Source organism: Clinocottus analis, unplaced genomic scaffold, assembly GCF_023055335.1.
Source record: "Clinocottus analis isolate CAN_PGR_092001 unplaced genomic scaffold, fCliAna1.0.p SCAF_1, whole genome shotgun sequence".
NCBI classification, from domain to species: domain Eukaryota; kingdom Metazoa; phylum Chordata; class Actinopteri; order Perciformes; family Cottidae; genus Clinocottus; species Clinocottus analis.
The window spans coordinates 16,479,015-16,499,965 of record NW_027175820.1 but is presented as its reverse complement, the minus strand read 5'-3'; the positions used below and the strand labels follow the sequence as shown (position 1 = coordinate 16,499,965).

Here is a 20,951-nt window from a genome sequence, read left to right as displayed (position 1 = left end):
GGTGCTCTGTTTCCTTTTGTTTTGTCCTCCATCTCTATGTCAGCAGGTCCCATCCATCAATACAGAACTGTCAGTCATTGGAGTGACAATTGGCAGCTGTCGATACACTGTAGAGGGCCGCCAGTCTGTATATACGCTTCAACTCCTAAAATGCTATCAACTGCCAATACATAAACACTCACCCACACACACACACAGCTCAACACACAGGGAAGCACAAAAACACACATACCTTACTCCCTTTGCATCCTCATCACACTTGATCATCGCTGACGCAGGAATATGTGGCTTGATAGCAACGAGATCAGATCAGATGGGGAAACAAAGAACCACCTTCTGACTATTCAATCTTTGGCGCACAAACACACATGCATGGACACACACACACACACGCACACACACATACATACACACACACACACACACACACACACAGGTTGGATGAAGGTTTTTGACACAGACTGACACTGGAGTCACTGACACATGGCTCCCCCTACTGGAGACCTATAAGACCTTTGGCAAAGACATTCCAGTCCCTGGTTACACTGTAGCTCATTAACATTCATTAATTGATTAAATCATCTTAATTGAATCACTCCTGCCTCTTTCTGATATGCCTTTCTTCTATATTTAACAAACTATTTCTTCTTTCTTTTCTTCAGTCTTTTTTTTTCTTCATTTATTTGCTAAACTATTGTACCATTTCTTTCTATTTTGTTTCCTACCTTTTTATCTCTCCTCTTTATTGTTTTACCCTCTTTTTGTTCATGACCGTAATGCCCTTGTGATTCTGTGAGGTAATACCAACGCCTCGCCCAAGGTCAGCTGTAAGAGCTGAAAAATGTGAAGTGTCTCTCTGTTTTTGTCCTCTTCACCTCCTCTAACTTTTAATCAGCCTGAGAATCAACCATTAAAAAGGTTCCCGCTGGAAGATAATTTGGATCTTATTACAAGTCGAGACAGCCTGTGTTTACCAGGCTGTGCTGGTATTTCACCTTGTTAGAATGTGTGTGTCATCGTGGCAAAATGTGTTTCTTGAGTGTTGCGGGAACAACCACAGAGGCAGTTTGGAGTACTTAGGCAGGTGTTTATATGTTTGTCTGTCAGTGGACAGATTTTGCAAACGTGACGGAATCGCAACGATGCAAAATGAAATGAAGAAACTTTCCAGGTGTGTAATTGAGATCAAAATGAAGGCTGAGTTTGAAGACTGGTGTGATCTAAGCAAGGGCGCTGGAATCAGGGGGGAGAAAGTGGGAAAGGGAACAATTTGCCCAATTTGGTGTTGAGGTTGGCTTGATCCCATCGCATATACCGTATATCTGCATAAACTTTACTGTTTATTGACCAATAGCTAATGAGATTTTACAGTACAGATATGCCAAAGATCTGTGTGAGGTGGTAAGAAACATTGTGGCTATCACATTGTTTGTTTGTTGGAAATGCTAGTCAAATTTTTCACTTGCTTTTTTTTTTCTTCCTTTGCTAGTGGGTGTGTTTAAAACCTGTGTGATCCTCAGACTACCTGTGTTTCTTGCTCCATCGTACTTCTATTTAGTGTTAGTCTTACTTAGACAAAGAAATAAAGTGATGTTTACAGAATCATGATTGAGTAACCCACACTTTTTCTTTATGTTCCATCCACAGATTACCAATCAAAGTGTACTTTTGCCTTTCCATTACATCCCTATTGATAACATCAGTTTTCGAAAGATAGATAGAACAACCCATAGAAACACACAGAGCACTGACAAGAATTGGGAGGGGACATGCCTGTCTGTCTGCTTTCTCCCCTTTACGCACATGGCGTCCATCCGTATGAGAAATGTGATTACAAATGAGAGTGTAAGTGAGAGAGCGGAGTGCCACAGCTGGCATGGCATCTGGCTTGGCATATCGCTGCTCGGCCTCGCCCGCTGCCTGTGCGCTCTAATGTGGCTGTCGACAAGCCCATTAAGAAGCCATTACTAAATGCTCTGTCTCTGCTCCTATTCCACGCCTTATAGCACAGGCCCGGGGGAACGTCAGCAACATGGAGGAGAGGGGGAGAAGAAGAGGGAACAAACCAACAGAAAGAGAAGACAGGGAAAGCTTGTGAAGAATGAGGACGGGGGGAAGTTTGTGTTGGAGAATTAACAAGTCGATTAAATGATATAAACCTCTGTGACCTGTGTCTGTGCGAAAGACAAAGAAGTGATGGAGAGAAGAGACTATGAACTCACTTTATACTTCATCATCAAAACAGTCCACAATGTGACAGAGTCCTGCCTGAGGGCCCAGCAGGAGGAGGTGTCATGTGACGTCTTCACGACCAGACAAAGTTCAGCAAAGGTCTAAATAATTTAGTCTCTAATTTTAAATAAAGTCTTTCAAAAACTCTAGAAAATGATACAGTATTTTTTGTGGAGGTGAAACAATTAGTCAATTCAGGGTTGTTGTTTTTTTTTTTTAAAAAGTTGCAAAAAAAAAAGTTGCAATTCAGTAAATATGTTTTGGTTTGCTTTGTCTTTGGCTAGTTGGTCAGACAAAAAAAGAAATGTGAAGATGTTGCCATGGGGTCAGGGACTTTTCACAATTTTCACTATGTGTGGACATTTCATAGACCAGACATTAAATCATGAAAGTAATCGGTAGATTAATCATTGAAAACTATCCTCTCTTCTGCCCTACATAGCATACTGTTTGCTATACAGTACACCAGAAAAACAACATCATGAAAAGCAATATGTGTTCCCATTATCTTCATAACTAAAGGTTAATAGACAAAAAAAATTCAAGTCAAAGTAAAAAAAACCTGCAATTCAGTTCAATATTCGAATACTGCTGATTTTATAGTACATATGTGTTGAATTACCCACCATGACCATAATGGTATATTGCTCCGATCTCACATGACATTATTGATAATAATAATCATCAGTATCATCATTTTAGCTGGGGTGTGATCTCAAATCTTACAATCTGATCTCAATTGTGACTTCTACACAAAACCGGGCAACTTGTATCATTTATGTTGTTGTGTTGACAATCAATTAATCCCAATGTATCCTCTAAGTACCTAGGATGCTTTTCAGTTGTTGGCCTTGCATTGCTGGAAAAAACCCTGGACTAGATTTTCTCTGGAAAATTATACCTTTTATGGGTGTTTCTCGCCTAACACTAATTAGCTATAAAAACAACACATTTAGTCCCTTTTAGTCAGCAGGTTGCATCTACACATTCCCATTCAGTGACTTTCATTCACTTACATTCTGGACAAAACAACGGACTGCAGAATACAGAGAAGTGTGTTTTCTTTGCTCAATAGGCGACATGATGTGAACTCAAATGGACAACACTAAACCTAAAGACTCAAAGGAAAAAATTGTCACATGAACGCATTAGGCACTGAAATAAACACAATATAGTAAATACAATAAGCAATCTTTATTCATACTTCTCTTAATTTTCTCAAGCCAGAAGGAGGTGTGGCACACTATGCTGCCAGCCAGGAGTACAGAGGAGCACACTTATCAAAGACGCTGGAGGTGGCGAACAATGTCTTGACCGGCTAGAGAGGAGGAAAGGCGAGGCAGAGAAGACCAAGAGGGGGAGGGGAGAGAGACATTTAGAGTTCAAACATGGGTCAAATAGATGGGTGAACCAATTGAAAAAATATTGCTTCTCCTTGTGCAAACCAATCACAAGTCCAAAACCATAATGACCTGTACAACAGGGAAAGCAGGCCGTGTCTTGTATTAATCTTTATTCGATGGCTGTGCATCTCACCTGCTGGATATGCATCTCAACACATACTGAATAATTCCTGCAATCTGACAATTGGAATTAAAGTTTTAAGGACGTAATGTAGTCTACTGTAATATGATGACATTTGATCAAGGGCAGCAAGGCAAACGTGGTTTTAGGTGGATGTTTTTTTTTTATACTTCTGAACAAAAATAACTATTCAATGAAGATGGCTAAAGGCTGATATGACAGTTTTCCGACTTCCATAAGTGGAGATAAAGGTGTACATCCATTCATTATGATTCAGAAATACACTCACCAAGACCATGTGCAACTTCCTGCTGTGTCTGTGTCAGTGTGTGTGTGTGTGTGTCTGTGTGTGTAGCGGTGAATTGCTCTTTTCATGAGTGACTATGACAGGTTTCTCATCAGGCCCTGAAGCCTCCTTGCAGTTAGAGTCCATGTACAGCACAGCCCCCAAACAACAAACACACACCCTCACATTAACTAATGCTGAACTGCATTGAAAACGTATAAGAGAGAGTTTCCTGTAAAACCACAGAGCACCTGAGACGTAGTAGACATAAGAGTGTGAGAATGTGTGTATGTGTGTGCGTGTGTGTGTGTGTGTGTGTGTGTGTGTGTGTCTGCACCGGCTGCTAAAACTAAGCGGGGCTCTTAATCACGGTTGTAACGGGCAACATTACCAGCAGGCTAATGATGAATGCCCGAGTCTGTGCAGAGCCTGACCTCCTTTTCTGCTGCGATGCACAAAAAGCTCACATAAACATGCATCTGTACACACACATACACACACACACAGACACACACACAAATACACTATACATGTTACGTGCAGTCCAAAAAAGCCCAAAACTAAAACATGCTTGACACTGGCAAATGAAAGCGAGAGAAAAATTAGAGACAGGGTAAGAGACGAGGAAAGAAAAAGAAGTGGAGATATAAGAGTATTAAATGAAATGTAAATGAGAAGGCATGAGCTGGAGGAATATAATAAAAGAGAGAAAGAGAGATCAGTACATGAGAGAGACAGATGGTAAAAAAAATAAGTAAATGAGAGAGATTTTGCAACAGAGGGAGTGAGCAGTTATAAACGAGTGTAAAGTTTTGATGAAGGACAAACTAATGTCAGGGACTGGGGCGGTGCGGGCTTCCTGCTCCCCGGCTACCACATGTGAACCCGCCTGTCACTCACACTCCATCGCCATGACAATCATTGTAATGCCAAAGCCTGGGGGCGGGGACAAGCCTGTCCTTGTAACAAACAGAACCCCTCTGCGATCTGACGCCAAACACTGCGGAGAAGATCTCTCTCACTCTCTCTCTCTCTCGCGCACACACACACACACACACACACACACACACACACACACACACACACACACACACACACGCAACAACCAGCACACGGTGAAGCCACACAAATAGAAACTCTTGCACACCAAAGTTGAAGCAATTTCTAGTCTAAATTCAGCTACATTTTCATAACAGTGATGTGATGTGATGTGTTACTGTCACAGTGTCCAGAGCATGTTAAAGGTTTTGTCAATTATTAATTGTGTAATATGCAGCATGTTGTTGACTGTGCATCTGGATACGTGTGTGTGTGTGTGTGTGTGCGTGAATGCTTGAAAATGTTTCGATGCATTCATACAGTGCATGTGAGTTTGTGATCGGTCTGTTCACATGTCATGTGTGTGAGAGAGAGAGACAGAGCGACAGGGTGTGTGTGTGTGTGTGTGTGTGTGTGTGTGTGTGTGTGTGTGTGTGTGTGTGTGTGTGTGTGTTAGCCATGGGGTAGGGAGCAGGGACTTGTCAAGCTGAGGAAGAGATGGCAAACTGGATGGTGATGCCAGCCCTGTGTGACAGCCCCTTCACACACATACGCACACGCTCTCGCGCACACAAATACACACATGTATAAACCCCCAAACCTACCCTAGCCCACACTCTAGAGCTGTGAAAGCTGGGACGCAGAAAGAAAACGAGACTGGTGGAACCTCCTTTTAACTGGAGGCTGATTGGTGTGTGTGTGTGTGTGTGTGTGTGTGTGTGTGTGTGTGTGTGTGTGTGTGTGCGTGTGTGTGTGTGTGTGTGTGTGTGAGTTGGCGGGCTGGCGGGGAGGGATGAAGGGGGTTCAAAGTGTCACATCAATTTGTGGCTGTGCTGTTTCTGAAAGAGGCTAACCCCACTGCCACTTAAGCTTAGCACAACAGTGAACAGCATACTGGCAGACAGGACACATACATTTAGTGTGCATGCATGCGCGTGCACACAAACACACAACACACACACACACACACACACAGTACAGACACAGTATATTTGCAAAAATGCAGGCACACCCAATTATGACGTTTCCACAGCAGTCAGATTCCAAATCGTTCACAAGATGTTTTTCAACCTTCATTTTGAATGACTACTGCAAAACAGAATTCTTTCCGAAAAAAAAAAAAAAAAAGATATGTTCATTCAGCAAGAGGTGTCATGATGCAAGATAACAACACATACTGACAACGCATGTGGTGAACTTACATACAGGATCAGTGCGGCAAGGCTTGGGAAACGCAAAACTACACAAACAATCACTCCACAGGCCTTCATGCCGTTAAAGACTGGTCCCAATATCTGCGCACACATAGAGATGAATTTCATTTCTGCGAATCTATCAAAGCGCCTGTCTGAAATAATATTTTGGTAGAATGCTTCATTGTGCCTCTGAACCCAGAGCGCAAGCCGGCAACTGAGGTGAGGTCTCTGGTTAGAAGCCCCCTGGGTTGACCTGGCCCTCGACCACTTTAACCACTCGTCTCCATTAACAGGCTCCCAGATATCATTATGCTCCCAGGGGACCAGACGTGCTCTAACCAACCATTTACCCTCTCACTCTCCTTTATTTCTCTCTCATCTCTCCTTCTCTCTGCCATGATGTTACTCAATGAGAAAAGACAGCGGGGAGAAAAAATATGAGATTGATTTATTTGCTTCAGTGTTCTTTGGGATGGAGTACTCTCCCTCTCTTTCTCTCCTGTTTCTCTCTCTCTTTCTCTGCAAACTGAAACCAATTAGCGAACAGAGCACTTGTAGCGGGGAATGTAGGGCAAGCGAGGAGTAATAAAAAAGTATTGACTTTTCTGTGACTGTACGCGGCGTGAAAGGGGTGCCGCGGCCTTGTCCGACATGAAAGGAGCTCCATTAATTTCACTTATTTCACCCAGGCCCCTGTCAGGAGGCCCTAATGCGTCCCAGGCGCACTTCTCACATGCAGACAGTCAGACAGCGCAATGCAGCGTGAGCCTGGTTACTAAATGAGTTTACATTATATATCAAAGCGCGAGAGAGAGAGGAGCGCAATAAAAGGAGTAATTTCTAATTCCCTGGTTGAGACACAAAGCGAGGCCTTTCATACGTAGCTAATTTTGCCCCAGCCTCACCTCATCATCCTCCTTCTACCTCGCTTACTCGCGGTCCATCTGCGCCATATAAAGGCCACCGTTGCAGGAAAATGACCTACAGTACCAAAACAGATTGCAACACATTAGCCTGAGAATACGATAGTAATACATTTTCTTTTAATTTCCTCGTAACTACTCGGTCCACCAAAAAAAGCCAGCAAAAATAGACAACTGTTGGAATACTTTTCAGATGCAAATGTGTAAAAGGCCTGATGTAAAACCACTGCAAACTATTTTAAGATGCTGAAAGATCATAAATACATCAGAAAAACCGTAGTAACATCAGCCACCGTCTAAACTGTGTCGCTCCGAAATCGTGTTATTATAGTAAGGATGGCCGCTGGGTGAGGCGAAGCTCCTGAAAAATGGTCTGAAAACCCATAACAAAATAAAACAAACAGGTATAAAATGAGGATAAAGTCAAATGTTTGCAAAATATGTTATATATGGTGTTATTAAACCACAGATTACACGCGTGCCGAACCGGCAGAGGGATCTGTTTGGATCACAGATTGTCAACTGTCTGTCTCACCACTATTTGTGAAAGAACTCAAATTCACCTTTGACGTTCAATATTTTGGGGAAGTATTCAGTATTCATCATATGGTTTTACACAGTTCCCTTGAAGATTATTTGGACATCAGAATAAGTTTAACCCGTTAGAAATAAGAGACTCTGTAAAACTTTCTCATCTGGACCTTGGGGTTGGCCCACTGACACCTGGTAAATTCCTTTCACCTGAATTTTAGCATAATTGTGTGTGTGTGTGTGTGTGTGTGTGTGTACGAATACATGTATTGAATGTGTATTACAGAAATAGACGCACCCCACGCGTGTATGTGTGTGCGAGTATGTGTGTGTGTGTGTGTGTGAAAAATAGCAAAGAGTGAGAGGCTATCTGCAGACAGAAACTAATCAGTGTGTGTGAGATAAGAAAGCAGCCTTTATGGTGTATGGTAATCAGCCCCCCCTCGGCCTGCCACCGCCATGCATAATCACCACGACTTATTCACATGATTGATGAAATATGCGTCTGTGAAATCCGAGCCGCTTTTGTTATCATCCTGTTTTTCCCCTCTCCCCCTCTCTTTCCTTTTCTCTCAATCTTTTTTTTTTTTTTGTCTTGTTCAACCTCTCTGTCTCTCTAAACATCTCTCCCCTGCAGTGGTCAAAGATGTTTGGGACCATGTACAAACAAGAAATTACATACACAGCATGGGGGCCGGGCCTCTTCAAACCAAACACACACACACAAACACACACACACACACACACACACACACAGTTGTCTCATAAGGTAGTAATATAGTAATATGATGGATGGTACATGCATGAGAAAAATCGTCTGAAGAGGTGAAGAAAGAAAAGAAAAAGCGACTAAAAGAAAGAAAGATAGAGGCAAGAAGAACAAGTAAATGAGAAGAAACATTAATTGTTCTGTCCTGCAGAGAAGTGTTGGCTGGATTAGAGGGGGATGAGAGGACAGAGAGAGAGAAAGAGATGGAGTGATAGATGGAATTAGATGGATAGATGCTTCACAGAGCTCTTGTCATTGACACTCAATCCATTAATCACGGAACGGATGCAGAATTCCCAACTAATGCAACGTGAAGAAACAAAGGACCCATTTCAAGGAGCAGTAGACAACTTTTCATAAACATATATTTAGTGTACTTTTTAGTTGTAAAATGAGATAGTTTGTTTGAAAATGTAGCCTTCACCAGACATATTTGAAAAACAAAACAAACCTTTATATTGTATTTACCAACTGATGTCTGTGTTGAGTGGTCAGAGTAGTTTTATAGTGTTCTTAACAGCTCTGATTGCTGTGTTTTGCTAACCAAACAATTATTTACTACATGCATTTTATATGCCGTCTAACAATATTACTTTCAAAAAGGAATAATCAGCCATGTTTAAATTGCAGGTGAAAACAATGGCGTAGACACAGCGTGGTGAGGAAGCGTTATCTGTAAGACAAAACAAATATGATCCAAGAAGAACGGTTTAAGCCTAATTTAAGTTTAATGCTCATCAGAAGACAAAACACTGCTTATAAGTACAGGATTTTACAACACTGGGAAATTATCACAGCAGACATTACTTAATACTTAATCCGGTACTTCATTGGGTCTTAGCAGTCATGATGTGTCCTATTCCTTGTCACACTGGCAGTAGAAAACAGACAACACAAGCCTTTATTATCTAGCTACCAGTCGTAATTCAACATGGATAATGGATTACAGGTGTTTCAGTTTCAATCTTTATACTGGCAGCTGCTATGCAGTTACATTGTGCATTAAATAATTCTACTGCGGCTGACATGCAGAGAAAGCAAGCTATTATTGGAGAGATTAGCGAGCGGCATGTCCAGTAGCGCTATGCAGCATGCTATGCAGCATGCTATGCAGCATGCTATGCAGCATGCTATGCAGCAGCGCTATGCAGCATCAGCATCGCTACGCAGCAGCACTATGCAGCAGCACTATGCAGCAGAAGCAGAAGTGCTATGCAGCACAAGCAGCGGCGCTATGCAGCGGAGCTATGCAGCGGAGCTATGCAGTGGCCCTATGAGGTGAACGTTTCAAGTCCCACTTTGCGGATTTGAGGAGGGCAATGGACACTAGATCCTTTTCATTCAATGCTTATTTTTTATGCACAACTACTGTGGAGTTCACAAATAAAGTGTAAACAAACAAAAGTATAAATGCCCTCCAGTACGACATAGACTTCCAGCCACCCAGCAGAGCTTTAAGTTGAGCAGTAAACAACAAAGTGATAAATGTGTGTGTACAAATTTCTTGACCGATATTCTAGTAAAAGTTTTATTTGTAAGTGTTCATTTTAGAGTTAATTTGAAGTCTGTTTTTTACAAAAATGTGTCCGTTAATAGATAAAGATTATAGAGAACAATCTTAAATATCAAGTACAATAAGACTCTGTTGTAATTTCTGTCATTATGTTAACTAAAACTAAAAGGTATTCGTGCCTCAAACCACATGAAGATGGTTTGGCAAGAGGACTGTGGTGAAGAAGATTTAGCATTGATGTTACTGAATGATCACTGTGACAAAAAGATTAAGTAATATCTGTTGTGATGATTTGCCAGTGTTGTAAAAGGATATACTTATACTTAGTGTTTTGTCTTCTGATGAGTCTTAAACTTACAGTAGGCTTAAACCGTTCTTCTTGGATCATATTTGTATTGTCTTACAGATAACGCTTGCTCACAGCGCGGCGTCTTACCTGCTTCGAAAGGTAAAAAAGCTTTGGCCCAGGACTTGCAGGGCTTAAGCTAACACATAATGTAGAACAGGACTCGGTGAGACAAATCTTGGGGCGAGAACTGGGACTAGTACTGACTTGGGTAGAGAGTAGGCCATAAGGGAAGGTGGGGGCTGTGACTGAGGGTAAGATTAAGACGGGCTGGTGAATTAAGGCCCCCCGCCTCAGGGCACTATTACACATCTATAATGAGAAACAGAGAAGAGGGGGGCTTGTCTTTGCACCTCGGCACACCTTAGATTAAATATGCACAATTCTCATGCAAAATGGGCCAGGAACAGCCGGGACCAGCGTTGCTGTCTCATCCCCTGTGCTGGAGTTGTTTCAGCCAGGGTTAACAGGCTCATCAGTCAACACAGACTGCTTAGCACAGGACATCAAGGCCATTTGCAGGTTTAAGTATTTGTGATTGCTTCCCTTTCCAGAGCCCACCGCCAACCCAGCCCCCCCACACATGCTCCCTATGCTGGCTAGTGAGCATATGAGCCTGCAATAAGACACACAGCATGTGCATATCAACTATCTAATAGCATAGGTAAAGATGTGGCTTTCACATAAACAAGAGGCTTTTTCCAAAGTGTAGAAAACAAAGTATACAAATCTAAAACACACACATTGAAATGACCACTCACAGTGACACATGCTTTCACATATACACACATAGTATCACATACTGAAACGCCATCTGTGAGACAATAGACAGACAAAGAAGGTACACAAAGGTGAACAGATAAAAGAATGGGGGGGTCATCTTATTATCAATTATTATAAAAGGAGTTTAGAGTACGACAATGGACTAAGATTCCTCCGGAGAAACAGAGAGTGTGCAATTTAAAAGGAAACAAGCGACGTAAGAGAATCAAAACACACTTCAAACTGCTCATAGAAAATGTATTCTTTCGTTTTTTTTAAATACAAAACACACATGTAAGTCAATGTATCCTGTCTGCTGCATCCTCTGTGTCCATCTACCAATGCGTCATTTCAAACCATTTGCATTCCACAGCCAGGGTTGACTTCTATCACCAACACACTGTTGTATGAGAGGGCTGTCATGTTATATTTGATAGCACACACACCTACAACACATAGTTTGCGAGGTAAAGGGTGGAATAGGGGGGCATACAAAAAAGTTGCAGCAAGGTACTGTAGATGAAGAGGACAGAGGGAAAGAGAACAAGTGTGAAAATAAACAAGACAGCAAGGGGAAAAAAGAGTGATGGCAGGAGATAGAGATAGAGAGAGGCAGTGATTATACCACACTACATACAGTATGGTTCAGTGGAGCATATCTGCACAGGGACAGGTGGTCCATTAAAAGCACAGACATCCTTATACTGCTTGTCTGTCTGCTTTCTCTTACATCTATGTAAACATGGAGAGGAAACTATCTAAATAAACCTGAAAGCAATCTCCCATCTCAACTTTTTTTCAGAATAACCATGATGACAATGCATTGTATACAGTATGTATCTTTAATTAAAAAAAAAAAAAGTTTAAAAAAAATTAAACGCGATTAATCGCATGATTTTTCTGCGATTAATCGCAATATGTGCCAAATTCAACAATGAAGTAAAAAACTTGTGTTTTGCATGCTTTCATTTTAAAGTAATGTTACAAGAACAATATAACAGGCACTCTGGAGCAACAGCAAAGTTAACATACATACATATATAGTTTATAAATACATCTTTCTATAAATAATTCTTTGAGAGAAGAATAAACATCCAGAAGTGATGCTGCTTTAAAGTGCTCTGCATAGTGGATCAGACTGCAGGGTCAGGAGCTTTGCGGACCGGGCTTTAATTGGAAGGCGAGCTTAAACGCCAACAGAAATTGTATGTATTAGTTTTAAACAGGAGCTTGACATTCGATTAAGTAAAGAAATGGGCCTGACGTGACTTGTGATCTGATCAAGTTGTGTCTAGTTTTGACTATAAATAATAATGTCTAATGTCATTCTTTCTCCTATAGGTTACGAGAAAATATGATTGCTAATCATTTAATTGCGACTGTCCATTTCACATCATGTTGTGTGCACTCGGAACTTAGTGTCACTCTGTATGCAGGCTCGGCGGTGCAAAATGCCACCGTAATGAAAGCAAAGTGTTGGGTTAATTGATAAATCTGAGGTCCTGAGTGGAAGGAGTCAAGCAGGGGAAAATTTTACGGCTGTGCAAATGAAGGGGCTGCGGCGCTTTACACATGCAGTAAAATGGTTATGGAGAATGAGAGTTCTTTCTTTTTCACCGCAATAACCGAGACATTAATGCAGCAGAGCTGGAGAGATGGATGTACGCGATAACATAAGAAATACATACAGTCAGACGCATGTGCAAAAGGTGGAAACGCAGTTGCTGCCCCTGTCCCACCTAATTCCATTGTCTCTACTTGGCTGTGGACGTGGCCCATTTCAGTCTAGGAATTAATTGCTAATGAATACTGTTCCCATTAAAAAAAATCCCTCATACATCAGTTGCATGTATCATGGTGATACATTATGACTGAGGCTATTAAGAGTGGGCCATGTGTGTATGTATGTAGGCACATTTATCCTGTCGCTGTTGCCTGAAGCTTTGCACCCACAGTACAAGGATGATAATAATAAAGCCACACCAGAGTAACCTGAAGGAGAGTGTGGGTTGTGGCGAGAGGAGCTAACGAGGACAATGCTGTTACAACATTAAAGTATATGTGTGGGTAGGCTATCGGCAAGGGTCTGTGTATATGCATGTATTTATTGTCTATGTGCATGTGCTCAGGAAAGCAGGGATGCTTGTGCAAACATGTGTTTCGGTGTGTATTAGTGTGTGTTGGTTCTGATCAGACACTAGCTTTTGAAAGTTATGACGGCTGTCAGTCTAATGCGAGGGGAAGGAAATGCTTGGAGCGCAGACAGACACAGACGTGACCACTCACTGCAGTGTACTGATAAGCACGTAGCCTCCTAATTAGCTATCCTCTATGGTTACAGGCAGTACCGCTGGTGACATGGCTACTAACACAACCACAAAATTAGCATGGCCAGGGAGGGCTTTCCCATGTCTGCATTTGAAATTCGGGATTGCTGGTGCACTTAGCTGCTGCCGAAGCTAAAAATAGTTGTGTATGTTATAGAACAATAGACATTACCATGTTGGCAATATTAAATGTGAAGAGGTTTAGGCAGTCACTCACAAAATCTAACCTTTCTTCATAATACAAAATTTACGAAGTAATTTACGTTCTTGCTATCTTTCTAGAAGACATGTGATTACCTAAATACTGTCCTTTTAGCCACTGATTCAGTATGATATAAAACAAATGTAGTGTAATATCTGTACTTAACTCAGCATCACTACATCAGTATGAAAATGAAAGAACAGTACACAGTCGAGCTACAATTATCAAGGAGAACTCAAATTAAATATTACAAGGGGTGTGTCACATGTGTCTGCACCCCCCCTCCCCACCACCACCACCACCAAACTTACAACTTTGCATACATATCATACCATACGTTCATACAGGCTCACAAAACTTGACCTTCCTTTTCCCTTTGATAACACTGCTACTGGAAACGTTTCAGTTGAGGCAAGGACACACAGAAGCTGGAGAAAGGGCAACGACTACACAGCCCCGGTTGGCCTAAGCTGGGGCCATTGAGGTCCTGAAGCGGTGGGGGCAGGCATATATGTGATTATATGTGGATGTGTGTGTCTTGACATGCTGTGCTACATTTGCATTGATATATTTTCTGACCGTGATGCAGATGGCTAAGGTAAATAAAGGTTAAGGACTCATTGGGTATGTCGATGGCCTGGTTTGGATTGGGTATGCAGTGTGTGCATATTGCCAAGAGCTGTGATGGTCAAGCCAGATATCTATGGTCTGGAACTACAAAAAAAAAACTGTCAATGATGAGGCTTCAGGCTGTGTCGAGGGCTAAGGTTGATGATTACAAGTTGGGCGAAGTAATGTGGCAGAGGCTGGGCGAGAGGGCTGTGGCAAGGGTTTGAAAATAATTAGGAGCATTGCTGGATAACATAGCTAGATAATGTGGCTGGGGGAGGCTGGCTGGGCACGGTATGAAGATGATGAGTACCAGGGTTGAGCTGTCCACTCCATTGGCCCTCTGAGCTGTGACAAGAAGCTCTGCTGGTTGCTGCTGTAGCTGGGGGTGATGCCAACGATAGGACTAATGCACTAATTACCACAGAATGAGAGAAGAAAGAGAGAGTAAACAGAGGTAGAGAGAGATACAAAGAGATGGAGCGTCAGACGGAAAGACGAAAGGGGAAAATCTGAGATCTGATGAGCTCTGAGTGACAGCAGTATGACACGACTGGGCTGAGAGCGTCTTTAATAACAACATTCTACATAGCAGCAGTCATATTATAAAAGAGAAAAGAGAGGTCAAGTTCAGCCAGTCTGTTATAAATGTGTGTCTGGATGTTATGTATGCATAGAATTCGCATCAACCATGCATACAATATACTGATAGTTGCAAAAAGGGTTTAACAATGGTTAATACTTGAACTCGCAGCATACAATGCGTTTCAGCTTTGACAAATGTCCACCTGTAGGTTCTCCAATGTAAAACAGCTAAAAAATGGATGGCTTTAATTTGAATTGTACAAATATAGCATGCAGAGTGTAAAAAACATTATATGATTTGTGTTTTACCTGTTAGTTTGATTGGTTATGTTATGATGACGCAATGATGTCAGGGGGTGTAAATGTTATATATAGGCGTCACCTGAGTGCAACCAGATTTTTAACCGCACTAAGAATCGCAATAATAACCGCACGAAGAACCGCACGAAGAACCGCACGAAGAACCGCACTAAGAACCGCATTAAGATATTGCCCCTTTGAAAGTCATTTAGAGACAAAGTGGGTTTTTCTGTTCAAGAGGAGTTTTCATATATTTTTCTGTTATACAATAAAATGATTTAAAGTGACACTACAAAAATGCGCGTTAATTTACCGACCGCCTCTACACAGGGAGCAAAACTGATCTTACTCCCCCTGCTCCTGTCGTCAGCTGCAGTAGACCCTATTCACCCGCCCACTCATTCCACATACTTATTTATCTCCACTTCCTGGGGCCGCATTTGTTCATTCCCATGCCGCTTCTCTCTCCTTCCCTTGCTCCTCTCTCTCTTTCTTTCTTGTTTCACTCCTCGTTTCCGGGCAATTGGGTCTGGGTGCTGGTGGTGGGGGGTAAGAGGTTGGGGTGGGGCTGCTGGGAACTTTGTGTGTGTGTGTGTGTGTGTGTGTGTGTGTGTGTGTGTGTGTATGTGTGTGTGCTGGGAAGTGAGCTAATAAAGGACGGTGATCCATGAAAGGCCTTGAGCAAAGACACAGTCAATTACCTAATGCTTGGACCAGACCGCAGGGCCCACGCTCATACATTCTCTCTCTTATATACGTATACTCTCACACACACACACACACACACACACACACACACACACACGCACACACACACACACGCACACCTAATTTACGTATACATGGAGAGGGGTCAGTGGAGGGCATAACTGGGAATTGTGTGTATGTGTGTGGGTGGATGTGCATATGTGTGTGATGGAGAGTGGCGATTTATTAAATTGCTGTCACTTTTGACAAATATGTGCAACTCAAGTTGAAAGGGTTAGACTGTACAGCGTCTCTTTTATTCTCTTTTCTTTTAGAGGAGAATAATACCTTTTAGGCCCAAACCCAGGCAACCCAAGGATAAACCAGTGACTGCCGTCGTGTGAACTGGCTCAATGTTCCAGTTCTAGACCTGAGTTAAACAGGTCTGACATTGACTAAGTTTTATGTGAAATGGTTTCTGTAATAACTGTATGATCACCATAACATTATTATCGGATTACTACAAATCTAGAGCAAACATTCGATGCTCTTTGGGTTTCAACCATACATTTTACCCTCTTAATATGTGGTTGAAGTGCAGACTTTCAGCTTTATTTCAAAGAATATAACACAAACATGCACTAACTGATTAATATGGCAATAAATCAGAGGTTCAGAAGTAATTGGACAAACTAACTTATATTCACAATAGTAATTTTTAATACTTGGAGGAAAATCCTTTGCAGTCAATGATTGGCTGAAGTCTTACACCTGAAAACTCATCCGGCTACTTCTATCAGCTGTGACATCATCAGTGAACACAACACAATAGTTTTGTTATATGCATTGAATTAAAGCTGAAGGTCTACACTCCATTCTGTAAATGGGTCATATGCAGGTTGACCACATCTTCAGTATTGTCTGCAACACACCTGGTTTTAATTGTTTGTTTCTGCTGTGGCTCATCTGGTGGAGCATACTTCCTGTTCCTCTAGTTGTTGAAACAGAAGAAAAATAACAACAAAAAAGTTATGTCATGAAGGTTGCAGTTAAGCTCAGGTTAGTCGTAGGTTAGTATAAAAAGTATAAACAGTGATTAGGTTGAGCATGAATCCATACAGCAGAAAATAAAGCAAAACACACAAATAACACAAAATCCAAGAACAAAACAAAGGGTTAAAAAATGCTACATAGTTATTTGATTGCACTGAGACCAAAGACTGAAGAAGGTTACAGTGGCAAAAGAAAATTGGTGGTTTTTCATGTGCGAGACAGACTAAACAGAGGTTTAATGACAGCTTGCACGCACACGCGCACTAATAGTACTGAGTAGTAATGAGGTTGTAGCCAAGTGTTCTCGCTGTTCTGTTCTGTCGCGGTCGTAAAATAATCTTCTAGTATACATCCATCAGTTTTCATAATAAGGATGTGTCAATTTGCTTCTTAAAGTTACATGAACGTGTCCACTTCTGTATGTGTTTATAAGCCTTGGTATAAATGGAAGTAAAAAAAAAACATAATTAACTAAAACCTTTTACGACTGTGTGTGGTTATTTATTAGAACGCTTTTGAAGTCAAATGTGTTTGTGAGTCTGTTCATTTGTGTATTATGCATGTCCGTAGCATTCTCACAATGTGCCAGTGGGGATTTCTATGGAGTCGCGTTGTCGAAGCCGATGCTGGGCCTCCTCCAGGTGTGTGTAGGAGGTCTGCAGATGCAACGTCAGGTCAGGACAATGCACACGCTGCTCCCATACTTCCCCTGGCTCTCTGCACAGAACCTGGCATAATCACAACACACATACACAACAATGAGATAATGATCACTGTATCTTTCCGTCTGAAATCTCATCCTTTCTCTCTCTGATCCCTCTCTCACAGGTAGTGATGGCTTACAGCTAAAACCAGAGGCCAATCCTCTTCATCTCTCCTCCTGTGACACAGCGACCAAGAGAGAATCACAGAAGGAGGGAGAAAAAGGTGTCAAAGGGAAAAATATTCAATCATGCAAGAGAAAGAGGAAACCAGGAAACCAAGCATGCCAGAGTAAAAATGAGAAACAGAGCGGGGAGAGGAGCTACAAAGAGCAAGATGGCGAAACGAGCGAAAAACATGCACTCAGCTGCACATATAGTCCGATTAGTTTAATGAAGCTTTATCTTCCCCTACGTTAAGTTATAATATGCTTTCTTATATTTTTTCCACATGCATTCCTTTCATTTTAAATGTTTTGGGGAGTTGTTTCATGTGCCCAAGCAACATCATCACAGCATTGAAGCCTTAGAAAAAACACCTAAATAAAATAAAAGGCAATTTCACCTTCTAAGTTTGTGATCAATGTGTGAAACCAATTCCATTGGCCAAATAAAAATCTATAAGAGCATACTATAAAAATCACTATCTTTAATTTAATCTTAAACTGCTTGGAATGCAGGTGCATGAAATATAGATTCTGTGTTTTCTCTCAACTTCCACACAAATCTTTGGGACCAAAATCTTACAAGTCAGTTAAACTTTAAACAGCTGTCCGTCAATTTCATTCCTTGTACATCTTTTTGACATTGTGGCTCCTACCCTGGAGCGATGGGTTTCAAAGACAAAGAAATTTTGTTTTTTGGAACAACCTTACTTCCCCCCTTACATCGCCTTAAGACTTCATGAAGCTCTTGTACAAAAGATATTGAATATATTTGAAACAAATTTAATAGCGTGGTTACTGTCTTAACAAGTAAATACTGAAGTGATTTCACAGAAAAAAATATCTATATATTTGTTTAGCCGTCAATCAGATGTGTTACAGGAATGCAATATTCTAATTTCAACTCTTAATTCACTCTATAATGATAGAGAGGAAAAACAGCTGTTTACACTATCTATTAGTAATTTAATAGTGAACTGTTGGCCATTCTAAATGTAAGGATATTTTTAGTTACAGATACTAAACAAATGTAAACACTTGTATGTGTCTGGTTAAGATGAATAACAAAATGCAACCTCGAATCATGAATTACTGTGTTACTTGTAGAAGTGTCTATGCCATTTTGTGATAGGGATGTTAAACTTTGTGCAGGGCAGATTAACTTAAATGTTGTTGCTTTGTTTGAGGTGACCTTCAGTTGTTGTTTAGTGTTAAAAAAGGAGGGAGGATGACGGGGGAGAGATAGAGGGAGGGACGGGGGACCCTGTCCTTGCTCCTATCGCCACGGGATCGGTGGCCTGGCCTGACCACTTCCACAGCCAGCACCTCAACCTTATCCATCACCACTAGATAGTTATCACACCAGGGAGGGAGGAGGTGTGGGGTGCAGGAGTGAGAGCAAAAAAAAAGAAACAGGGACTTCCTGCACTAATCACACACACTCAAAACAGAGAAACAAAGGAAGGCAGAACCCGAGAAAGACAGACGTCTATAAATATAGATGTAAAATGTATTATTCTCCATGTCAGCACCAAGAGACCTTCCTGACATCATTAATGAACTCACCCTAACTACAGCCAGATGGAGACATGTCGAGTGTGTGTGTGTGTGTGTGTGTGTGTGTGTGTGTGTGTGTGTGTAGTGCAGCTAATAAAACGAGACGGAGCCACGCCTCATTTCTGCTCACTTATGTTTTACATTACTAGAAACTAATAATAGGGAAAGCGCTTTGCCATAAAGAGCTACAGAGCGTAAATAACACAAATGGTGAAATGGCTCCTCATCAAATAATCTGCACACCTGGACGAAGGTAAATTGTAGATTAATTCTCAAGAAAGAAAACTACAACATACCCATGTTGCTTACCTATAAATGTGTAAGAAGGCATGATGTTTAGCCATACTAACTTGATGATTTTATGTCATATCAAGACTGTGTTCTTGAGAGTTTCTTTTTCAAGTTGTTGATGCAGCATTAATATGGTAACACGAAGATCCCTAAAGATACAAAATGGCATGTAAATAAATCAATGTGTGCCTGCCACTGCACAGAGGATACTGGTTGGACAAGCTACATTGAAATGATGAGGAACACAAACGAGTGCTGTCCATGGGACACACTTTGGATATACACTGAGGCGCTGTGGTACACAAACCCTTGATAGTAACATGCAGCCACACAGTCACACATATAGTTCTCACGGAATTACAGACACTAAATGGCTCTCTGCAGTAGCCCCCAAGAGAGCTGTCTGCCATGTTTTAATGATGCCATTCTTCTTTAAAAGGAGTTTTAAAGGATCTCTGCTCTCATCAAGAGCCATCTCAATTGAGACAAGAAGGGGATGTTGGGGGTCTTTAATAATTAGTATGACACTTTGTAAAATTATTACTCTTTTCCACCTCTTGTGCATGCTCTATTGCTTTTTTCCACATTCTTCTCCCCTCTCTTTTAAATTCTCATTATATTGTTCAGCTCTGTTGCTCTGCCTCCACCTGTTCATGTATGTCATGGTTCGAGCTTGTACGATCTCACCTGCTGTCTCTTGATGCCAATGGGGGGCAGAATAGGCCTGGAGGTTTCAATCCATGGGGATGGAAGAGTCCCAGGGAAACGACGTGGGGCTGTTGGGGCAGCCATGCCCAAGGGACAAGCCCTGCCCCCACGGGACAGCCTGGTGGGGACCTGGTATTTGACCTGCCTCAGGAGTAGTTCCATCTCATGGGGGGCTGGCCTAAATGGGGAGTTGAAAACCCCAGGGCACTAAGAAGAGAGAGAGAGAGAGAGAGAGAGAGAGAGAGAGAGAGAGAGAGAGAGAGAGAGAGAGAGAGAGAGAGAGAGAGAGACTATCAGTGTGAGCAATGTGATATGATCAGATGCATACATTTTGTAACTGATTACTCACTGAGATGCCTTTCTGAATGGCTATAAGGGTATTACTCTCCCTAACTGCTCCGATTTAATTTGTAAACCATAATGTAGCGTAGTGTAAAACATCATAGCAAAGATGAACACATGCAAGGGCAATGATGCAACAGGGGTCCCCACCCTGATACAAACCAAGGACATTGCACTTGTATTATTATTAGTTTTATGGGTTTTGAGGCACCAGGATTTTCTCCTGGGTGTTTTACTCCCTAAACACTAGAATATATTAAAATCCATTTGGAGTTTAGGGAGAAACTAAACATAATGTTGAATAT

General features: G+C 41.6%; 1 protein-coding gene across 3 annotated transcripts in view; it reads right to left on the bottom strand.

Moving 5' to 3' along the window:
- Positions 1-20,951, bottom strand: part of spata17 (spermatogenesis associated 17) — a 59,440-nt gene that overhangs the window by 22,637 nt on the left and 15,852 nt on the right. The window contains exons 7-11 of one of the 3 annotated variants that reach the window (XM_068594172.1): positions 20,284-20,511; positions 17,463-17,611; positions 16,763-16,821; positions 7,182-7,257; positions 3,408-3,550 (exon numbers count right to left, since the gene is read on the bottom strand). In XM_068594172.1, the coding sequence (XP_068450273.1) occupies positions 3,451-3,550; positions 7,182-7,257; positions 16,763-16,821; positions 17,463-17,611; positions 20,284-20,511 (612 nt within the window). In that variant the 3' untranslated portion in view covers positions 3,408-3,450. Of the gene's footprint in view, positions 1-3,407; positions 3,551-7,181; positions 7,258-16,762; positions 16,822-17,462; positions 17,612-20,283; positions 20,512-20,951 lie in introns of those variants that run through there. The other 2 variants (XM_068594339.1, XM_068594256.1) reach the window with 2 other exon arrangements.